Source organism: Mustela putorius, unplaced genomic scaffold (assembly GCF_011764305.1).
Source record: "Mustela putorius furo isolate JIRA1106 unplaced genomic scaffold, ASM1176430v1.1 tig00000145_pilon_pilon_pilon, whole genome shotgun sequence".
NCBI lineage: Eukaryota > Metazoa > Chordata > Mammalia > Carnivora > Mustelidae > Mustela > Mustela putorius.
The window spans coordinates 36,094,338-36,118,539 of NW_025421294.1; the positions used below are offsets into that span (position 1 = coordinate 36,094,338).

General features: G+C 42.6%; 1 protein-coding gene across 1 annotated transcript in view; it reads right to left on the reverse strand.

The window, feature by feature from the left end:
* The window catches only part of NSG2 (neuronal vesicle trafficking associated 2), a 52,584-nt gene that overhangs the window by 19,864 nt on the left and 8,518 nt on the right, over positions 1-24,202 (reverse strand). Inside the window, exon 3 of the mRNA XM_004737578.2 lies at positions 16,005-16,088. Coding sequence (XP_004737635.1) covers positions 16,005-16,088 — 84 coding nt within the window. The remainder of the gene's footprint in view (positions 1-16,004; positions 16,089-24,202) is intronic.

The following is a 24,202-nucleotide window of genomic DNA, read 5'->3' on the forward strand; positions in this document are numbered from 1 at the left end:
GTGGCTTATCCAATGGCGACCCCGGCCCGACCCCTCCCAGCAGTCCTGGTTGGAGGAGTCGGGCATCGTGACCCAGAGTGAAGGGCCAGTGTCATTTCCTCAATGCAGTTCTTTGCCCGACCGCAGAAAACCAAAGTGTTGGGAGTGAGGTTTAGGTCAGGGCAGCTTCCTAGACACGGAAATCAAGCAGGGCAGAAGATATAGAGTGTGGGATGTTCACAGTGACAGGTTCCATGGCTAAGCAAACCGGTTGGATATTGGTCCTGTGCTGTCTGTTCCTCGAGGGTCTCCAGCCTCAAGGATTCATCTTGGCAGCCCTTGTACCGGGCCAGGGCTTCACTGCAGTAGGTGTTCAATAAAATCTGTGCCGAGTAAATAAAGGCACCTTACTAGTTTCATTCGTCTGATTTTTATTACACCCTCCCCATCTTTTTCCAGAAATGATTTAGGGCAATTTCTGAGTTACATGATTTAGTAATCACTACTATTCACTGAATGTTCCCAATGTGCCAAGTTCTGCTTTGAGGACATTATCTGGTTTCTCCAGATAATGTTGCGTCTTCACACAACAGTCCTCTGTGCTAGGGATTACGATGATTATCTGCATTTCACAGATGAGGAAAATAGTAATGAAGTAAGTGGAAGAAACAAAGATGGGCATAAATTGGAAGCAGGTGTTGTAACAGTGCCTGTACTCAGAGCAGGGGGCAAAAATGGGCTCACTGTTTACTAGAGCCTGACAAAAGAAAGGAACTGGATCTGTTAGAACATTCAGAGTCCAGACGATAGATAGGAAGGAAGGGGGGGAGGGAGGAAGGCAGGAGGGGGAAAGAAGGAAGGAAGGAGGGGAAGACGGAACGGAGAAAGACAAGAAAACTGACTGCTCCGAAGATACACAAATGGCTCCTATCTGACTTGTGTGGCCTTGGACAAGTCACCTCTCTCTCACCCTCTGTTTTGTCCTCTGTACAAAAGGAGTGATTACAGTGATGTCCCCATCACAGGGCAGTTAGGAAGGTCCAGGATATGATAAAGACAGCAAGCCCAGTGCCTGGAACCCAGAAGACACTCTGTCAATATTCACCCTCCTGTCTCTTCACTGACCTTTTCGCCCCATCCACTTATTGAAGGAGGTATCTTGGAGCGTAGGCGTTTAACTGTAAAATCATTGGCAAGGCTGCCCAGCCGGCTCATTATTACTTAAAAAGAAGAAAGGAGCTGTGCAAGGCATCTCGGGGCTTTTCAAGCAAGCCTGCATCTGAATTTCATGAGCAGTGGGTGGCTGAATGGTTTGGTGAGTTCCAGCCTGGGCCCTGCTTGAAATCCACGTTAAATGAAAGGTGCCTCCGACTCCCCATTATAGTGCTGTGCCCTGGAGGCTCAGGAAAGTCACGCATTTCCGTCATCTCCTGCATCCGAGAAATGCAATTGATTTTCCTGGCCTCATTTTCGTGTTTTAAAGAACTATTTCCCCAGGGCTCCTCTGAGAACTGAAACGGAGAAAACCTCATTCATATTTTACTATGTAACCCAAAGACTAATCACACACCTGACAACAGATACTGGCAGAACACCCAGTCCACAGCAGACCCAGGGCCAGGCACATGGGACGCAGAGATGACAGACACGTGGTCTCCACCCTCAGGAGAGCCCCTTAGAAGACAAGCTGTGATGAAGACCGCACCAGGCAAGAGGGTTCTTGAGCCAGCCTGGAAGGATGTGGGGAAAGGTGATGCGGGCAGAGAGAACAGCCAGTGCAGAGATATGGGGGTGTGGACGGTACGTGATGGTGAACAAGGAAGCTTGAAAGGTAAACAAGCTCAAGAAGGAGCCCAGTGTCAGACTAGAGTTTACTGGGAGAACCAGAGAGCTAACCTATGTTTACTCTCCAGTGTCTACTGATGTGGTTCCATTCAAGCACTAAATATTACTCTGGCATTTTGGATGGAAATTGAATTGGAGGTAGTAAAATTGGGAGGTAGGAAGACCAGTCAAGGACTCTAAAAATAATCTAGACCTGAACACATATTCCATGAGTACCTTCTTCATAGTCTAGTACTGAGCAGGGTATTTGGGGAAATACCAAAATAAGGAGATAAATTCAGGTTTACTGGGTGTCCATTGCATTTTGACACTACCAATGTTTTCCCATCCATGTATCACCAAACAAGTTTGGTATCTCCATTTTACAGGTTTGATTTAAAAAAAAAAAAAAAAAAAAAAAAAAAAAAAAAAGCTTAGCTCAGAGAAGTAAAGAGAGGTAACACCAGGAGCTCTACCTGTGGACAATCAGCATGGCCCTGCTCGGAAGACCCGAGTCAGAGACGGAAGACAGCACGCTCCAGCCCAAGAAGAGGAAAGACAATTTGCCGTGTGATGGAGTGAGCTGTTGCCAAAAATAATTCTTGTATGCCTAAAGGGGAAACTGTAAATACAGAGCCCTGAGCTCTATTAATATTCAATGATAAATGATGTTGCTTTAAAATCAAATAAATGCACAGAAATGGAGGTTTCAGTTGGATGCTGGGAATATTAGATCGTGCGCCAAGTCTGGTACCTCCATGAATCACCCACACCACCTACCCCAAGGCCTGGGTCATGGTGTCTATTCTGTAAATATTTATTGACTGAATGGGGCCACTTAGAGAAATATTGCTGAAGGGAATTACAATCAAGAGAATGACAATGAACGCATTTCAAAAGATAAGATAAGCTTTCAAGGCTTTAGAGAGGAAGCTGGGTACAAATGAAATTTGCTTATTCTTTCTTCACATATATACTGATAACTACCCACACCCTCCCAATAACACAAAGCCAGATGAATTTATGTGTTCATTCTTAGGGGAAAAAAAAAACTGAAAGAAACGGTATTTCTCTATTCCTTGAAATTTTCTAGAGCATGGAGAAAGAAAAAGGCATATACATTTTCTTTACAAAGGCACATAATAGTACCACACTGACAAAGACAGCATACACACAAAATTACTCACCACAAATTCACAAAATGACTAAAGCAAAATTTCCAAAGAATATATTATCAAATAGAATCCAGTAGTACACCATGACCAAAACATGGACATGTACGGATGGCTTTGTAGTTAAAAATCTACTCATATAATTTTTCATAATGCCAGGTCAAAGAAGACAAACCATATGACCCTCTCCATACATGCAGAAAAGACATTTAGGGAGAAAAAAAAAAAAACATCAAAATGTAAGTGACAAAGGCACACGTGGCACAGTTGGTTAAGTGTCTGACTCTTGGTTTCAGCTCAGGCCATGATCTCAGAGTTGTGAGACTGAGCCTCATATCAGGCTCTGCACTCAGTGGGGAGTCTGCTTAAGACTCTTTCTCCCTCTCTCTCTCTGTGCCTCCTCCATCTCTCTAAAATAAATTTTTTTTGAAGTGTAAATGGCCAAATGTTAGAAATAGCAGACTTGAAAGTATTGAGCCATGCAATTAGACGAGAAAATGACATTAGGAGTCTAAAAACAATCTTCAAAGAAGTAACACAAGAGAACTAAATATCATAAAGGGGAACAATATCAGCATTATTGACAGATGATATTGGCATATATATTGATATATGATATTGATATTGGCATAGATATTGATATTGGCATAGATATGCCAATATCATCTGTACAGAATCCAAAGGATTATATATGTACAGAACCCAAAGGATTATTTTTTCAAAAAATTATTAAAAACAGTAAGATACATTAGTAACTACGTAGTGACAAGTAAAGGTATAAAATTCAAAACCATTTTTGTTAAGTGTAAATAATGACCAGTTATAAAATATAATGGAAGAAAAGGTCCCTCTTACAAATATCAACAAAAAATAGGTAAATATTTTGGAATAAATTTAATAAGAACTATAAAGATGATTTTAAAGTTCAACTAGAACCTCTAAAAAAGACTTCAGCAGATGCAAAGTTAAATTTGTGTCTACATAGACTCTGTATTTTAAAGATGAAGCTTCTCCTCAAATTAATCTATAAATTTTTATAACCCAAATGAAAAAGTAGCATGAGTTTTTAGAACCTAAAAAATATATTTATCTGGAAAAGCACACATCCTAGAATGGGTAAGGGGTTTCTGAAAAGTCAAAGGATTAAGGAAAGAACAATTTACACAGATTATAAGATGTATTATAAAAGTTTGTAATTAAGAGGGGCCTGGGTGGCTCAGTTGGTTAAGCATCTGACTCTTGATTTCAACTCAGGTCTTGATCTCAGGGTTGTGAGTTCAAGCCCCACATGGAGCTCCATGCTGGGTGTGAAGCCTACTTAAAAATAATAAATAAATAATAATAAATAACAAAACCATGTAATTGCAACAATTTGGTATTGTCTCAATTTTTTACATCAAATAATTGTCAGATCAAAGGAAGAAGAGAGAACCCAGAAGTAAACTCAAATACAAATGGGAATGCACTATCTAAAAATGGGGGTATGTCAAGTCAGAGAGTGGAAGGATTAACTAATGAATGTGGAAAAAAATGGCAAACTGCCATTTACAAAGAAAGTTGGATTCCTACCTTACTCACAGTAATTTGCACTTACTTACAGTACAAATTTCAAATGGACCAAAATTTTAATATAGAAAATAAAATCATAAAAGTACTAGAAGAAAACATGAGTTTAGGGTGGGAGAAGGCCTTGATTTTTATAGAGTTAAATGTATCAATATTTTCATTTATGCCTTCTGGAGTTGGTGATTAATCTAAGTTAAAGCAAATGTAGGAAATCCCGCAGGCTTAAAAAAGAAGTTACACCATAAACAAAACCAAAAGGCAAAAGACAACTAAGAAAGCACCAAATAAATGAGAATGACTAAGTTCTTAGTTTTGGGAAGAGGCCACACAAATCTGTAGGAAGGAAAAGCAAGTGGTCCAACCAAATAGAGTAAGGAAGCAAAGGTCACACAGTCAACTGCTACACAGAAAGGGGCTCCATCTCACTGATAATGAAAGACATATACACTTAAACAAAGAAGAGGTGGCATTTTCTCTATATCCAATTGGTAAAGCTTTTAAAGACTGTTAAAACTAGCAATGTGGGGAAGAACACACTTGTAGCCATGATGGAGGAAGTATAGATTGGTCGGAAAAATTTTGGTAGATAATTTGGTCCAATCTATTAAAAATTGAAGATTCACAGGCTCTTTGGCAAAGCTTATAAGATAAAAATTCTCATAGCCTACAAATATACTTGTAAAATATATGAAAGATGGGTGGGAGTGTGTGTGTGCTCGTGTGTGTGTGTGTGTGTGTGTGTGTGTGTGTAGATACACAAGGAAGTTCACTGCAGCAGGGTTTTTAATGACAAACGACTGAAAGTTAGAACAATAAGAGACTGATTGAGTAAGATTATGAAAACCCTCATTCTACAGTCATTAACGAGAACACAAAAGATCTCAATGTACTGATGTAGAAGGATCTCTAAGCTATATTTTTAAGAGAAAAAAGCAAGGTACAGAAGAATATATATGAAATGGTCCCATCTGAGAAAACAAAAAGGATATCAAATGTATACATGCATATATAATTCTATATATGCTGACGTGTAAAAAATGTCTCTAGAAGGGAACATAAACTCTCCTGGGCCATCCAATGGAGCTTTCTGAAATTATGGAAACATACTGTAAATCTGAGCTATCCAATATGGTAGTCACTGGACTCCTGTGGCTGTTGAGCACTCAAAATGCAGCTTGTGTGACTGAGGAATTAAATTTTGAATTTTATTTCATTTTGATAAATTTAAATGAGTATAGCCACATCTGGCTAGAGGCTTCTAATTTGGACAGCATAGACATCGATGATGGGTTTTTGAGGTGAGAAGGATTACGAAAAGAGAGAAATGGAGACATTCCTCAGTTTATGCCTTTCTATACTGTGGGAATTTTGCACATGTAAATGTGTTACTCTTGCTTAAAAAGAAAACTTACTGACCACCCATGGTTTTCAAAACCCCATGATTAATAGCTCTAGGTGATGCAGAACTCAGCCAAGGGTGTCATCTGTCTCCAAGAGCCCAGGCTTTCACAGGGCCATGGAAAATCCCAAGTAAGGGAGTACCTGCACAAAGGAGGTCAAGTTGACAAACTCTGTCCAGTGAGGAAGATCCCAGAGGAAACGGTCAGTTCCACAACTGACAACAGGGAAGAGAGGACGGGCTACCAGGACTGGCTTCATCCAGGAGGTGATGTTTGAGCCAGATCAATGAGATGAACAGGTGTGCACTAGACCATGGGGGAGATAAAAGTATCCAGGGTGCAAGAAACAGCTAAACTGAAGAGTGGAGGAGATAGGGCAGAGTGTGCCCAGGATTCCATGAGTAATATGGGTTGGCAGGAGGAGTTTGGTTGCAGGAAGGAAGAGATGAGCAAAAGACAGTTTCTGAGGACCAGGTACAATGAACAAAGGGGTTCAGATTTCACCCTGAAGGCCAGTGGAACCCTCAAAATGATTTTAAGCACAAGTAAGGAGGGATCACAATGACTCTGAGAAGAGACACACACTAGCTGTGACTTGAAATGTCAAAATCAAAGGCTGAAGCTAGAAATGAGGGTGCATTTGAAATATATACAAAGAGTTATTTTTATTCTCTATAGAGAAATAACAATAAAGCTAATTATGGGTCCAAAATTGCACCTTGTCTGCCCATGAAACAATCATATTTGTTCTGCTTAGAGTTATGCAGTAACCAGGTAAAAGAAAATTCACATGACCACATTTTCCCCACCTCCCAAAGCCATCCCATTTTTCCTTAAGCTCCTGGGATCTTGTGAAGTCTTTGGTCTTTACCTTAACTAATTTTTCTAGTGCCTCAAATCTCCAGGAGATAGCTAGGATAAGAAACTGAATATTCAACAAATCTGACACATCTCAGTGAGGTGACAGGGGCATGATTCCTGTTTCTAGAACAAAAAACATGGTGGTAAGTCCTAGACCAGTGTTTCTCAGACTTGGCACCCACGACGTTTGGGGCAGGATAATTTTTCATTGTAGAGATCATCTAGGACATTACAGGATGTTTGGCAGCATCTCTGCCCTCTAACTACTAAATGTCAGTAGTACGCACACACACGCCACAGCTGTGATGACTATGAATGTCTCCATACATTGCCAAATGTCCCCTCATTGCAAAATCATCCCTGGTTGAGAACCACAGTAAGAAAATCAAAGACAGGAGAGCCCTTGTGGACAATCCCACCCGACTGCTTCATTTTACAGATGGGAAAACTGAGGTCCAGAGACTGAGATAGAAGCTAGATTTCCCAACATAAGTTAGAGATTTTTTGGAGACTAGAGATCTTTTTCTTAGCTTCAAGGAAATGTAGTTTAAAAAAGAAAATCGGAAGACTCTTCATTCAAGTCAGTTTCTCCTAGGTGTATATTCATTTATCTTTCCTCTCTCTATTCTCTCTTTCCATCCCTCTTTCTTTCTATCCCTCATATACATGATTCATCCTAGAGTGTTTTGTTTATGAATTTGGTTTTCTAACCATAAATGTTACCATAATTCTTATTATTACTGTAATTCCACTATTATTAGAACAACCACCCTTTCTAAGTCAGCATTTTTAATTTTTCATTTGTTCACAGTGAAGCCGTTAAGGGGAACATATCTAATTTATATCAGGGGACCCTGACAGGTACACCACAAACATAACCATTACAACAATCCTCCAAAGTGGACATTAGCATCCGCATTTTGCAAAAGAGGAAACTGAGGCTCATGGAGGTGAGGTGACTTGCCCAAGGTCCAACAGCCAGTGAGTTCTAGAATCAGATTCGAACTTGCATCTGTCAGATTGCATAACACGACTGAGTTCAAGTTGTGGAGAATCAGAGTGAGCTCACGATTAACATCCAAGTGAGAGTTGAATGTTCTCAGAGAACCAAATTCCCTCCCAATTTCTCGGATCACGGAGCTGAGGAGCTTGTCAGCATCTCCAGGAGGAAGCTAGGCCTCTATGGCAGTTGCTATGGCAACTGGTTTTCTTATAATTATAGAACAGGGTGGTGACACACAAGCTGCACATACAGTCACTTTGTTAGGACCTGTCTGCCTCTGACAGTTCCAGGAGCTTAAACATCATAAATTTTTTTTTAAAATCACATTTAATATAATCACGCATTGCAGCAGCGGAGGCCCAGAGAGCGAGAAAGTCAGGAGATCAACCCTCCCACTGTGTGATGGGACCACGAGACCAGCCACATGGCAATCAGTGAGGAAAATGGCATTTCTCCCTTGGGAAATTTTGCTTCTCCTTTTTTTTTCTTTTTTGGATCAATGCATTTCAGGGCTTGGCCAAATAGTGTATTCAAAGAAAAGAAAGAAGGAAAGAGCCAAAGCAAAATTAGCCTAATTCTTGGCAAATAGCAAGGAAAGGCAGCAAAATTTAGAATTCTAACAACCACTTTTCAGTTTAGTGTAATTTAGCCAATTCCCCAAATGTGCAGGGTTTCCCAATTTGGAAGATATCTTATGACAAAAGAGCACATACACACACTCACACATACACTCAAAAACATCCATAGTCACCCACACCACTCTGGGTCAGAAAAGCCTGATTCTGCCCCTTGTTGGCTGTGTGATCTGAGGTACCTTAACTAACCTCTCTGCTCCCCAGTTTTCTCCTCTGTATATCAAAAAAGGTGCCTCCTTCATGAGTTAAAGTAAAGATGAGATGGAAATTGAATAGCAAACTACCTGATACATACAGATGTTCAATAAGATGAAAGTTATTAATTAATTACAAATAATTGTAAATACTGCTTTACTTTCTCCAAACATCTTCCTCTTACTACCCCCACATGGGATTCAAGAAAACATTATGAAGCCCTGCTTTCAGTGTTACTGTCAACAACCCAACCAGGTTGCCGGAGAACTCTGCCAAGCAGAGACAGCTACAGGGACCATGGGTAATGCTGGGATCTTGAGACTCTCAGATGAGAAATGACTTGGGGAATTGAGGACTAGTTTCTGTAAGTGATAGTTGAGCTGGGTCATCAGAGAACATGGAATAGAGAAGAAGGAAGACTGTGCAGGCAAAGACCAGAAGGTGGGAAAAGGTATAGTGGCTTTATAGAAGTAAGAGAAGGCTGAAGTTCCGAGGATGTAGGAGGTCAGTGGCACAGGGACTGGAACTAGCAACAAGGACACCTTTCGACAAGCCTGCAATGCCATAGTAAGGACCTCATGGTGTTGCCTGTAGGAAGTGGGGAGGCAAGATCAACGATCCAATCTGATGTTGCTCACAGTGGGTGGAAGGGGTGGGATGGAGATGGAAGGTCAAAAGCTAGCACAGTGGAAAGGGTGAGTAAGGAGGGACAGGTGTGCCATGGCAATGTCAGTTGAGACGGAGGGCTCACGGAGATGGCATGAGGCAAGCTTCCCACTGATGCCTGATCTAGGTAGATGCATTCCATCCGGTCAGATGACCAACTCCCCGGAAATGTAACTACTGTGTAAGTATAAGAAGCAGCTACATTTACTGAGCTCTCATGGGACAGTGTTAGTTTCTGCTATTTCAGCCCTCATACCAGGCTTATAATGTAGATATCACTATCTCATTTTACAGCTGCTTTAGTTCACAAAAATCCCCAACCAATGTATTCCCCTTCTTCCATATTTCCTTTCCTATTGCTTCGGGGGTGGGGGTGAAAATTTGTCTATGTTTGCCCATTTCCATGGTGTAAATACTCCCACTATGTTTGGCTACAAGCTTGCAACGGCTTAACTACTGGCTTGTAGACTTTTGATAACTGGCCCCCAGAAGAGTGTGTAAGCCAGCTCCAGCTTCCGCTGAGAAGTCCCATAGGAAAGAAGAGTATTCACTAAACTCTAGCAACCTTCTTATATATCCAACATATTAACAAGTCACTTGCTTTATTGCAGCATTTACTCACCAGTGTCTGTTTGAATAAACAAGCATGAAAAGTCAGCAATTAAAAGCAGCTTCAGTTACTGGGCTGTGGAGTGGTCCTTGAGCCACCCAGTCACCCAGGCCTTCGCTGAAACTCTGAGTACATTCCTTCTGAGACAGCACCATGGGGGTTTTTGTTTAAAAAAAAAAAAGCCACATTTGCTTTTCAATGATCAGTTTATAACAATATATATATTTCTGGAAGTTACTCTAACAGTACCTCTATCAGGCCTAGAGAAAGCACCCAGACAAAAACATAGGCCAGCATCTTTATTCTGATTTTCAATAAAACCCTAGCCAGAAATGCAATAATAAACATCAAATATGAGAAGGACCTTTCTCCACCAAGTTCTCAGATGCAAATTTTTTCCTTCCATGCCAGATAATGACTCTGCTTTTAACCCAGCAGGCAACGTTTTTAATAACTCACCTAGAATGTTCCTCAGAATAAAAAATTAAAATAGGAGAGCAATAAAAACCAAGACAACAGATAATAAAGTAAAATGTCTTATCTCCATTTGCTGCTGTCAACAAAGATTAGAATCCCACCCAAGGAAAACAGCCCCTGGGGTTTTGATGAAACGCTGGCAGAAGCAAATGGCAAACGTATAAACGCGGTCTCACCTCCCTCAGAATGTGGCATCAAGAAGAAGACATTTATGAGAATGTGTCATCGTCAAGAAGCTTAGGAACAGAGATAAGGCACTGATTTTAAATAAAGATATTGAAAACGAGGCAGCCAGAGCTCCAGTGTTATTTAAATGCAGAGTTTCTCGGTCAGCCAGGGGGGTTTTTTTGTTTACTCATTCACCTGTTCGTTCAGTTATTAAAGTCATCTTTTGGTTCCTAAGGTTAGTCGGGCACTGGCTAGGCTCTTGGGGTGCAAAGACAAGAAAGACACCATCCCAGTCCCACATCAGTCGGTAGGTTGATGACGTCAATACTGTGTAGCCGGTGCTAGAATGGAGGCTCGTACAACAGGTGCAGGAAACCAAGGAGGAGGGACAGACCATGGGGCCAGCTGGCAAGACCGCAAAGGACAGGAGCCATTTGGGTTGGGTGTTGAGGGGTGAGTAGGGAATATGTGCAGTGGTGAAGACAGGAAAGGCATTCCAGCAGGAAGGGACAGCATGAACAAAACCAGGGAGTTAGACCGTGGACAGTGTCGTAAGGAAGTGCTTTGGGCAGTCAGAATACTTTGGGGAGAGGCAGGTGAGGGGGGGAGGTGCTGTGGAAGGGTTTTAAAGGTGGCAAAACCCTTATAGGATATGCGCTTTAGGAAGAATCCTCCTCTGCGGTGGTGAGAAGAATGGACTAGAGTCTGACAAAGGAGGCAGAGGGATCCAGGATGAGGCTGGACGATGAGAGGATGGGCGAACAGAGAAGAAGGTACAGGAATCGGAGTCTTTCAGGAGGGATAGGGGCCTGGAGTCTGCCAGCTGTCAGATGAGGCAACAGAGCCTGGCGAGGCTGGTTCTGGCACTGCCCCAAGTCTTTTCCCATGTTAGCTTGGGAGGGGATGCTAGTGGAGCAGAGGCCCGAGACAGAGAGCCAAGGCCCCATCCCTGGCCAGACAGAAGAGAAGGAGGAAAGGAGCAACTGGCAGGGAAGCTGGCTGGGTACCATCCCCAGAGAGCTGCTCATCGGTAGCCCCGTTCCCATTCCACTGCAAGCAGCCTTTCCAGACTCCTGACTTCCTGCGTAGGGTCTGGGAGCCCAGACCAGCCACACAGCCTCCTGGTGTGGAACTTGGGGGAAAGACCAGCCTCTCGGAGTCTATATCCCTCACCTGCAAGTGGGCAATGAGCCCCCCAGCCCTGTGTGCTGGGATCATTCAATGAGATAACATACATAAGGCAGCAATCACAGGTCAGGAGCAGAGCAGGAAGACAAAGAAATGAGTAGAGCACAGCAGATAGATAAACAGTGAAAAATTGCCTTATAATGAATGCACCAGCACCCCATGCAGACCAGCGTCCTGCACGGACCAGTGCCCTGCAGAGCGCCTTTCTTGGCAAAATCCGCTTTAGAGTAACATGCAGCTCCTAAGACAAGAAAGAAGGAGGAGCGCCTCTCTTCATGTTCCTGTCTTCTTAAGTAGCCTGGTGGACAGTTTCTCAAGTCTGTGACTTCTCACAAGAGCCTTCTTGGTTTTAGAAAAGACAAAAAATCCAGTCAGTTCTGTAGCCAGTCTTTCTCAATTCATCTCCCCCCGCCCCACCGTTCTCTCCTCTCGTTCTCTCTTGCAGGCTTGGAGCTGTTCTGTCCAGGTCGGCTCTGAAATGTGAGGTAATGAGTTTTTCCACCCCTGTGAGCTTCTTGGAATGGGGGACGGATACTTCTTTGCCCTCCCCAAGGTTCCCTCCGCCATGAACAAGGCAGACCGGCCACTATTTCGCAGCATCACACCTTCTAACGCTAACTGGGAATTCTCTGACTTCTAGCCCACGGGGTCTCCAGCACAGAGCTTCATCCTGAGCCCCAGCCATTTACATACAAGGGTGACCCAGCCACCATCCATGGCCCATATGCCCCAGGCACCTTGCACTCAATGCATGTCCCCAACCTAGGCCCCCAGTTCCTACTTCGGTGGACAGCATCCCCTTACCCAGCCAGCCAAGCCAAACACCGAGGAGTATTCTAACTGCGCCCCCCCTTTTCCCACCAGGAGCAAGTCCTATAAATTCTGTCTTCAAAACAGCCCACCTGGGCCCCCCAAGCCTTGTTGCAGCCAACACTTCACACCTTCAGATTATCCCCCAAAGCCACGCTCATCCCAACAGATAGATCCTCCACACAACCCAGAGGCAGCTCTCTTTAAGAAAGCAAAAAAAGGCTAATGAATGCTTACAGCTTTATGTAAACAAACGGATTTGCTCTGTTCCTCCCATTTCGTTCTGAGTGGCAGGGCCCCCTGCTCAGCCCTGACAGCCAGTTCTGACAAGGGACTGCTGCCCCCAAACACAACACCACACCCTTCCTTCTTGACCCCCAGGACAAATGGAGTCAAGCTGCATGGGGGGTTCAGCAGCCCCAGGCCTGAAGGCATCCCTCCTTTTCTCTTAATTGACTCACTTCTGTTCTGGTGAATGGGGAGTGACAGGCTACAGCAGGTGCACGGCTGAACAGAAAGGCTGATCTGGCTCCTCTCTGAGTGCTGGCCTGGCTACTTGCTGGCTAGAGAAGCAGATCACATCACTGCTCCGAGCCATGGCTCCCCTTTGAGAAATGGAGGATTACCATCAGTCTCTTTAAATGCCTACAAGGGTTTGTGGGCATTAGATATGATTAAATATGATTAAATATTTATATGATTTATTTCATAGAAATATAAATATACTTATTAAATATATTTTATATAATTAAATATATGTATAGTCATATAAATATAAATATTTATATAATTAAACAGCAACATCACCAAAAGTGGTCAAAGAAGAGAACACCGCTGCTGTAATACAGTCACATATGTTTTGTTTTTGTTTTGTTTTTAAGATTTTATTTATTTGTCAGAGAGACAGAGAGAGAGAGAAAGCACAAGCAGGGGGAGCAACAGGCAAAAGGAGAAGCAGATTCCCAGTTGAGCAAGGAGCCTGATGGGGGGACTCATCCCAGGACCCTGGGATCATGCCCTGAGCTGAAGGCAGACACTTAACCAACTGAGCCACCCAGGCGTCCCCAGATGGCATATGTTGATGCATTTCTGCCATGTCCTTTTTCCTCTGTTTACTTGTGGTTTTTTGCATAGTTCCAATCCTGGAAAACACACAATTTGAATCCCTGCTTTCTTCACTCAACTTTCCTTGTGAAGTATTTGCCCAAATTATTGTGTGTCTTCATAACCATCATTGCAAAGCAACTGATAAATAAGGAATAATTCCATCAGAAGCTTGAAACATGTTATTTGGTAAAAAACATAAATTTTTAAAAATAATTCTACCTTTTTTCTGATTATCAAAATCATGCATGCTCATATCTAATTTGGAAAGTACCAGAAAGTAAAAAGAAGATGAAAATATCGGAGAAGCCCATAATTCAGAGTAAAGGAAATACTTTCTGAGAGAAAGGAAACCTTGACAAACTGCGAAAATAGTCCATCATATGGCTGTGGTCTTATTTACAAATCATGAGGAAGTTGTTGAAAATGTAGCATTATTTCCAATACTTTGATTTTAGAAATAGCCCTGCAGGGACACCTGGATGGCTCAGTGGGTTAAGCCTCTGCCTTCGGCTCAAATCATGATCCCGGGGTCCTGGGATTGAGCCCCGCATCTGGCTCTCTGCTCAGCAGGGATCCTGCTTCCCCCTCTCTCTCTGCCTGCCTCTCTGCCTATTTGTGATCTCTCTTTGTCAAATAAATAATTAAAATCTTAAAAAAAAAAAAAAAACACAGCAGTAAACATTCCTGTACGTGAATCTGGGCGTATTTCTAATGGTCTCCGTTGCCAGGAGCACAGGTCAGCTTACTCTCTGGCCCAGTGCATATACTTTATGCACCAACGTGCCCCAGCTCTCCCGCTGAATCTCTGAGCTCATTCTTGCAGGTGTGCAGTTCAGGCTGGGTCCATATTCACAGGACCTATTCTGTGAGCCAGACACTGAAGTACAAAAATAAGGGCAGCCCCTGCCCTCAAAGCAGGCGTCAGCATCCAGGGAACTCCTACACTCCGAGGGATGCATAGAGAGGGGCCACACTCCCTCTCGGGCTCACACGGCCAACTGCTTAACCCAGATTTAGCAGGGAGACAGGGAGCGATGGGAAGAGACCAACATGTTTATCCACGTACGTACTCCGACCAAGAGCTGTTTTCACTTTCAAAGCCTCCAGTCACAGCTGACACTGAAGAGCTACTGTTCATTTGTACTTACCATGTACAGATCACAGTACCCTGCATGTCTTCTGCCCTTGACCCTCACAGTGACCCTACTATTACCTCCATCTGATACATGAGGTTTGTGGCTTTGTGGTGGCCGCTTGGCTGGTATAAGGTGGAAATAGGGCTCATACCCAGTCAGACTGCTCCAATATCGATCTAAGGAACCACTTGATCTAGTAAAATCATGGCTGATTTTGCCTCTTAAATATCTTTTAGGTCTTCCCGTGTCTCTCTGTCTGCTCAACATTCTTGTTTCAGCCACCATCTCTTTCTCTTGGGATAACTGCAATAGCCTAATAGCTCCCCAAATTCCCACTTGCCATCTACAGTCCATGGACCACATAAAAGCCAGCGCGCTTTATTTGAAACCCAATTAAATCATGTATCCTCTCTTCTTCAAGTCCTTCGGTGGCTTCCTTTATACTTCTAGCACAAAGCTCAAATTCCCCCATATAGTCTACACAGCCTAGAATTGTCTGCTGTCTGCCCACTTCTCCTGTCTCATATCTGGTACTCCCTACCCCCTTCTAAGAGCCTAACCTCACTGCACTTATACCTATTCAGAGTTGGGACCAGCTTCAGGGCCTTTGCACAAGCTGTGCTCTTCTCAGCTACCTAAGTGACTACTCCACTGTACTCCCCTGAAGTTTCTATCCTCATCCTTGCAGAGAATATCTCAGGACTCCTTCATGAGACTTATCACAATGATATATATTTATCAATCTTCCTAGTAACCCCTCCACCAAGAAACAAAAGGTCAACCATTTGGGTTTTTCCCACCAAGAAGCCAGCTTTTTTTTGCCCTTTGTCTTTTTTGTATTTTGTTATAAACATCCACTGACCAAAGTTTGAGGGTTTTTAAAAATAGATTTCCATCATATTTCCAGGAGATTGTGATGGAAATGTAGAGAGATGGGGACAGGGGGGGGAAGAAGGAAGGAAGCACATTTATCAATTTTCAAATTATACGAGCATTCCAGAGCAGAAGAGAACGTAAGTAGTCCTCATGAGGCGAGGTTTTGTTGTTTGATTAGACTTAGTGAGCCAGATAGTGTGACCTCAAGAAATCCTCCAGAAATAGTCTTATGTAATTTCCCACTTGCCAGTAGCACCTGCTCTACTAGCACAAGGAGTCTTGAGCTGGCTGAAGCCAGCCTTATCTTTACAATTTGTGTAAAGAAACTGACCGTAAATTCGGCGATTTTCGGCACCCGGAACTTCCCTTTGTTCTTCTGTTCAGGCTGATACTCTGTTCTTGTCTTCACAATCACCTGAAATGTTCAACCAGTGTTAGCACAAATGGAGACTTGAAACACTTCTTTTTTCTTTTCTTTTTCTCAGTAGCTAGAATTGTTACACATTCCATAAAGATCAGAAAGTAAAGAATCTCCTTCTCAAACACACAAGAAAGCAGAAAATTTGAATTACCCATACTTCCTATTCCAACACCATAGGAGACAATTCGGTTCACACCTTTCCAGATGTTTTTATATGCATATATATGCATCTATTAGATATATATGTGCTATTTATATAAACATATATTTCCTCTTCATGCAATAGATTCATACTTCATGAATTATAACCTACTTTAAACATACAATATACTAACATATTTTTATAGAGACAAATACACAATTGTATTTTGCTTTTTGATGTACCATAATATCTCGCTGTACGCATATGCTACAATGAAACCGAAGAGCCTCTGTTGTTGAACATTTATAGAGTTTTTACACAGTTTGGGTTACGTAAACAAGTTATGATGGACATCTTGTAGATCATCTTCATACATACACTTAATTCCAATTTAACTTAGGGACTTGTACAGAGGAAAACACCAAGGTCTTGGAATCTCCTGTATCGTCTTGTTTTTCTAAGGTCTGCATATTTTGCAGAGGTGGTTAATATCTTATCAAGATATGCTGTCAACCTGCCAAGACATTTATGGAATTCCATCCCACTGTGTAGGCAAAGTGGAAGAGACAAGAATCTGACAGACAATCAATAACCATGGCCAGTGCCACAGTGTCAGGGGCAACACAGAAGCTATCTGAGACTCAAGGTCTCACCTGTAAAATATGGGCAATAATCATAATCATCATCTCTATTTAACAAGGTTGTTTTGAGTGTTAAGTGAGATGATAATGGGTAATATTTTGGAATTATTTATTATGTGCTAGAACTAGATCAAGCATTTCATATGCCTTTATCTATATACCACTACCATTTCCATTCTTCTGACAAGGAAACTGAAGCTCAGAGATACTAAGTCATTTGTCCAAGGTCACCCAGATAAAAGGAAGCTGTCTTCTAACTATGATCATCCTTACTTCTCATTGGAGCTTAAATTAACTGAATCTTCACTGAAAATTCCCACCACATTTTCCTGGAGACAGCAGTCAAGTGGACTGACTCAAGCAAAAAATTCTGCTATAAAGAATGTTCTTTAAGTCTATGAGGCGTGCCATTGAAATGTAACCCGAAAAGGAAAGGATGTGGGAAAGTACTGCTATTACTGAGCATTCCAGTGTGGCACTTACATATGCTGGTTAAGGGGCTCAGGGACCAGCCCATCTAACACTTCTCTTCCTCCCCATCATCTAGAACCCCAAATTTGCAGATGTCATTTCTGCTCTTGTGTCCTGCCCCTCTTTGTAATCTTCTCCTCCAAACAATGGAACTGAGCCCTGGCTCCTTCAAATAGGAACGTAGGGCAGCCAAATAAGGGTGAGGGTCTTTTGGGAGGTGGAGTGGGTTGTTAGTTATTTTTATTTTCTTTCTACCTCCTGTTCTGAGAAATAGGAAAACAGAAGCTTCCTTGGCACAGGTAATAAAAATAATTCTCATGCCTTGCAAATTTGCCGTACGGCAGGTACTGAACATTTGATATGCACATCTCACTTAATTCTATGCTGTGGGTCAGGCACTGATTCTGTCGGTACTGTAGGAAGGTGTAAGCTCTGTGCTGGGTTTCAACACTAGCTCCACTACTAAGCCTTCTGTGTCTTTGTTTTCTCATCTATAAAGTGGGGCAATAACCATCAATACCTCATTGGGTTGTTGTAAGGTTTAAATGAGTTAATAGAAGCACTCAAACCATTCATTCAATAACAAATGTTTGTTTTCACACTGCTTCTGAGTGCTGCTCAATATTCTTTTAGGGATGTTCAAAGCAAGTGTGGAATGGAGCCTGGCCTGTATTAGTCAGCCTGCAGGTCCTCCCTATCCAGCCCATCAAGAGCAACAAAAGGGCTTCTCAAGAACAATGCTGTTCAGTCATCCTCCTGACCTCCTTGTCTGGGGAGTGGGGGGAAGTGGGGAGTGATAGAGGAATAGAAGCTCACTGAGTGACGGGCGCCTGGGTGGCTCAGTCAGTTAAGCATCTGCCTTCAGCTCAGGTCATGATCTCAGGGTCCTGGGATCAAGTTCCACATCAGGCTCCATGCTTGGTAGGAAACCTGCTTCTCTCTCTCTCTCTCTCCCTCACTTGTGCTCTCTTTCACTCTTTCTCTCTCTCTCTCTCTCAATAAATAAATAAAATATTAAAAAAAAAAAAAAAAAAACCTCCATCATAACAGACGGGAGAGAGATTCTCCTACTGGCCTTGAAGAAATAAGCTGACTTGTTACAAGAAGACCATGCAGCTGGAAGGCAGACTCGAGATGCTGACAGTGACCACAGCTGACAGCCAGCTCACTCAAGAAGATGGGGACTTCAGTCCCCCAACCATAAGTAACTGAACACTGCCAACAACCTCAGCAGACTTGGAAGAGGACCCTGAGGGCCAGACCAGAAGGCAGCCTGGTCAATACCTTGACTTCAGACCAGTGATACCACAAGCAGAGGATACAGCTACCCTGTGCCTGGACTTCTGACCTGCAAAAACTGCAAGCCAATATATTCGTGTTGTTTTAAGCCATCACATTTTTGGAAATTTTTTGTACAATGATAGAAAACTGATATGCTTTCCCACACTGCCAAGTCCATCTCAACTATTGACCATCTCTTGGGTTGATCCCTTTGGGGCTAGATCCTTAGCCATCAGATCTCAGGCATGATATCTCACAGCAAATGTTAAGAAGCATTTGCTTCTTAGTCCTTCCCTCTGCCCCTCAGTTTCTATAAAGATTTTTTCCAAAGTTTCTCAAAAAGTTCAAAACCATTTTCATCATCTCACATAAATGTAAAAGACCCTATGCACAGACAATTATTTTGAGACACGTGACAGAACTTTAAATATATAACCGTCAGAATGAGACACTGAATAATCATTATAGGCAATACCATTCTAAATATCATATTAAACATTTTGTGGTTGGTTCCCTAGCATCCATTTAGATCAAAAGTCCCCAGATATTCCTTTTGGGAACTCACCACTGCCACTTTGTGTAGCAACCATGTGGTTGTGGGGGGTATAATGCCTCCTTTCATGATAGGAATGGTCCCTAATTAGGTTAAGCCAATCAGGACCTACTATCTTTTTTTTTTTTTTTAGATTTTATTTATTTATTTGAGAGAGAGAGTGAGAGAGAACATGAATGAGGAGAAGGTCAGAGGGAGAAGCAGACTCCCCATGGAGCCGGAAGCCCGATGCGGGACTCAATCCCGGGACTCCAGGATCATGACCTGAGCCAAAGGCAGTCGTCCAACCAACTGAGCCACCCAGGCGTCCCGTGGACCTACTATCTTTTTGATAATAAAATTTGATTGGCTCAAAATTTGGACCAATGAGATACCAGGTAATGTTGACCAGGGTAAAGAAGCTTCCTTGCTCCTTATGGGTGTTTTTCAAAGAACATGCTCTTACTCTGACTGGTGTGGTGAGGACTTCAGTTCCAAAACTTCTGTAGAGATTGTTGTCACAATAAGGAGTCAAGATGAAGACAAAGGTAGCATATGAAAAAGGGCAGGGCCAAGAGAAACCTAGAGAGATTGAGATGGGCCTTGATGATGCACTGCCCTCTGGATCACACCTCTCTTGAAGTTCACATTGAACTCGCAGTTACAGGGGACTATATATACCCTTTGGGCCTTAATCCAATTTGGATTAGGTTTTCTGTTACTTGAGGTAAAAAGTTCTATCTAATAAAAATGTGTTCCAAGAAAAATGAATGGAAAAGCTATTAGAATTTAGTAAGATGGCCAAATACTAAATAAGCATAACAAAAGCAGTAGATGTTTTTTGGCATGAGAAAAAATAATGTCCACCAAATAAAATGTTCATGGCCACTCTTTTCATAACATCCCTGAGTTGAGAACAATCCAAATATCCATTAATAGGAGAATATATAAATTGTGGTTTATTCATAAAAATATGTATTCATAAAAATATGGCATGCCACACATATGGGTGAATCTTACAGACATTACTTTGAACAAAATCTGACATGAAATTTCTTTGTATATTATATGATTTCATTTATATCAAATTCAAAATATGTATAGAATAATTTATATATTACTTTATGTTACTTATATATAATATTTAAAATGAATAAATAATGTGTAACATTTATAATTTTATATATATATATATATATATATATATATATATATATATATATATATGTATCTCATTTACCATTTGCAGTAATGGGCAATGGGCAATGGGCAGCCACTGAGTTTAGGCAGAGTTGGGAGTCATAGCTCTCCTTCGAATCCACCTTCTGCTTTGCCCTGAACCCCTATGACAGGCTGCTTGTGCTCTGAGTGACTTTCTAATGAAAATAGTTCTTTTGCTTTGAGCCCCATTCCTCAAACCACCAAGTTCAAACACAGGCCACAGGTCAGGTGGGTACCTGACCCATGCTGGTCCCCAGTCTTCTCTTCTCTTTAGGTAAGCCACATTTCTCCCAAAAGCAACCCAGGTCGAAACTTAATATTTTAACTTCTCCCCTAAGGAGAAGTTAGAACCCCATCGCCACATCAAAAGCAGGTCTTTGACCATTTGCCCAGAACAAGTTGACAATCCTCTGGTCTCTTCTTTGAGCTCTCAGCAGCAGGCCTGTTTGCTCCCTATCCCTTGAAATGCTCTTCTCCCTTGCATCCATGGCTGTATTTTTCTTGGTTCTCTTCCTGTTCACTGACCAGCTCTCCTCAGTTTCCCTTTCAAGATCCTCCCCTTCTTCTTGACTTCTCAATGTTAGAATTTCTCAGGGTGAGGTCATGGGCACACTTCCCTCCTACATACTCTCTGAATGTTCACACTTGTATTACTTCCAAGTCCATCTTTATCCTTAGAACTTAATTCAGACTTCATCCAGCACTGAGATTACCCTAATGGACATTTGCCCTTGGACCAACCCTCCTAAATAAACCATGTCCACAGCAAAGTCCTTGTGATCCTAGATCCACCAGCCCCTCAACATTTCTTCCCCAAGTCATCCCCACAAAATAGCAGCATCACCCATGCCAGTGCTTATGTCAAATAAAATTACAGGAATTCTCCCATGACTCCTCCCTTTCCGTCACCCTCCAAATCCATTTCAGTACCAGCTCTGCTTCTCAAAAACTTCTCTCAAATCAACCCATCTATCCAGTCACACAGCCACCACCCTAGTCCAGAGTGTTGTCCTCTCTCCCTGAGTGGTTTCTCTGGCCAGCTTCTTGTTTCCATTCTTGCCTCCCCAAATTTAGGGAAAAGGGTTTTCTAGACCAAGGGAACAGCATATACCAGCATACGTTCAGAAGACACTCAGGAGGCTGACATGTGGAAGAGCCACAGGGAGTGGTTTTGAGTGGCCAGAGCCCAGGGCAGGTGGAGTGAGGGGTAAACAGAGGCTCCGAATGCCACACCAAGCATCTTGAGCATTAACCTGAAAGCAGTGAAAATCCAAAGAAGGATTATAAACCAGAGAGTGGCTTTCCAGATGCCTATTATAGGTAATGGAGAAGCCTCTGGCCACAGTAGGATACACTGGAAAGATGTAGAGAACAGGAGAAACACAATCCTCCAGAGTTACTGGAATCGACCAGCGACTGGGCGTGTCACAAAATTTGGTGTTCTGTTCCGATGGAGGGGAGCCAGAAACATTTCCCTTCTATAAAAGAAGATATGGCAATAATTGCTTTTTTTTTTTTTTTAGCTCTGTGAAAGGGAAAGCATAAAAAATGTTAGCCAATCATTAATTGTACCTTGGAGGAATCAGCTTACATAAGCAAAGAAAGAGAGAAGAGAAAATACATTTGCAAAGAAAGGCTCTATTCTCTGCAGCTGAAAAAAAAGTGGGGAAAAATGAAGCCCTGAGCTCTTGATTAATGACAGAAGGGTTGGGGGGAGTGGAGAGAGAAGAGGAAAAATCCTTTCTACTCTTTTTATCATTTAAAGTGGGGTTTTACAAATATTTGGAAAAATGAACCTCCAGATTCTCAAATACCATTGCGGATTTGGGAAAGAGATAAATTTGTTTTCATATTTATCTATCGGTCCCCATTGTCCTGTCAGCGGCTGAGATGAAGAACATAATTTAACATAATTGGCATTGTGAAAATGGGATGAATTATTCATCCCAAAAGGACCCCTCGTCTGGATATAGTCCCCCTTCCCTGGCAAGGCCAGATAATACATGGTGGTTCAGATGGCGCAAAGTACAGATCATAAAAATTTAAAATACTACTTCCCAGGATTATCAATAATAAAGAGGTTCCCACATGGAGAGGCCCTGGGATTGGCAAGAACAATAAATAAAAGTGCAGAAGTGCTGACAAGGAGCAAGATTGTATTTTTATGAGCTGGACTTGCGCAGGCCAAAAATAGATCTAAGCTGTACCATGCGGCTCATCCCTGCTGCGAAGGGAGAAGTTCAGAGCAGGACAGTGAATCTGATGAGCACCTACTATGTACCAGGCACTGTTCTAAGGGCCCTACTGAGAGTATACTGTTACTTCTCATAACTCTCCTCACAACCTTCTCTCTGATCTTCATGTTTCTCCTTTAAAATCATTATGATTCCCATTTTTCAAATGAGACAACTTAGCCTCAGAGAATTCAATCCCTTGCCGATGGCCAAATGACTGCGAAGTAGCTCAACTGATGGTTCAAAGTCAAGATTACCCTGCTCTTTCTTATCATTGTTTTAAAATGGGTACCCAGGAAAGCTTGGGTGGCTCAATCGGGTAAGCATCTGACTCTTGATTTCCATTCAGGTCATGATCTGAGGGTCCTGGGATCCAGTCCTGAGTTGGGCTCTGTCTCAGCAGGGAGTCTTCCTGAGATTCTCTCCCTCTGCCCCTCCTCTCTCTCTCTCTCTGTCCCCCCAAATAAAAAATTTAAAATAAAATAGGCACCCACTACCATTGTGCCAAAAGCTTTACATCCTATATCATAGGAAACCCTCTCAATCACTCTGAATTAGGAATGATTATCCCCATTCTACAGATGGGGAACCTGAGCTTGGAGAGCAGAAAAGACCTCATAACCTCACAAGGCCACTAAGAAACAAAGCCAAATCTTGAATTGAAGCTTCTGGTTCAGATCCAAGTGCCACCCACTAGGAACGTCACCATTCAAGAATCACCACACTCAAACTCTGATCTTGTGGCACTTGGTACATAAGAGGGAATCCATACATCCTGTTGAATGAATAAATCCTATCTGTAAAGAGACAAGGTGAAATTGACCAGATGGGGCTTGAATACTTAGTTGAGAAATTCTCCCGTTTCCCCTGCTCACCACTCATCCCATGCTCCATCTTTTTGGGTTTGAGTCTCTTTCTTTGGGCCCTCAAAGCTTGGCAAGGGCCCAGAACACAGGGCTCAGAAGACGTTAGTGGTAGAGTTGTCCAACCCGATCAACCCTCAGATGAGGAAAACGGAGCCTAGAGAGGGGAAGGAATTTGCTACAGGTCACAGAGCAAGCCTGGATCAGAAGCAAGACTCTAGTAAGGGCCTGCTCACTCCCAGTCTGGGGCTCTTTCCACAGGATCAGGTTTCTTTTCCTTGCTGGACTTTTATTTTTTCAGAGGCAGAAGAGAAGGTGGGCCGATATGGCCTCAAATGCACCAGTCAGTCCACTATGTCCATGACTGTCCGATCCGATGGCAGGGTATAGCACCCGGGGAGATGAGGGACTCTCCATATGGTCCTCTCTAGGGTTGGGGGTATGGGGCGGGCTCCAGCTCCTGCCGTGAAAGGAATCTAGCCACCGGGGCTGGCATCTTTAGAGTAGAGATCTGCAGATCTGTCTCTGGGCCTGTCCTCTGTGGTCCAAAGGCTCAGCCCACTACACTGCTCAGCACTCCTCGAGGCCTAGGGCCAGCACTGTGCTCTGCAAAGTGGGACAAACTGCTGACAATGGTAACAAGCAACAACAGTAATAACAACAGCCTTGCTCTGGCATCTACTTTGTGCTGGACACTGGGGTGAGCAACTCGACATGTATTTT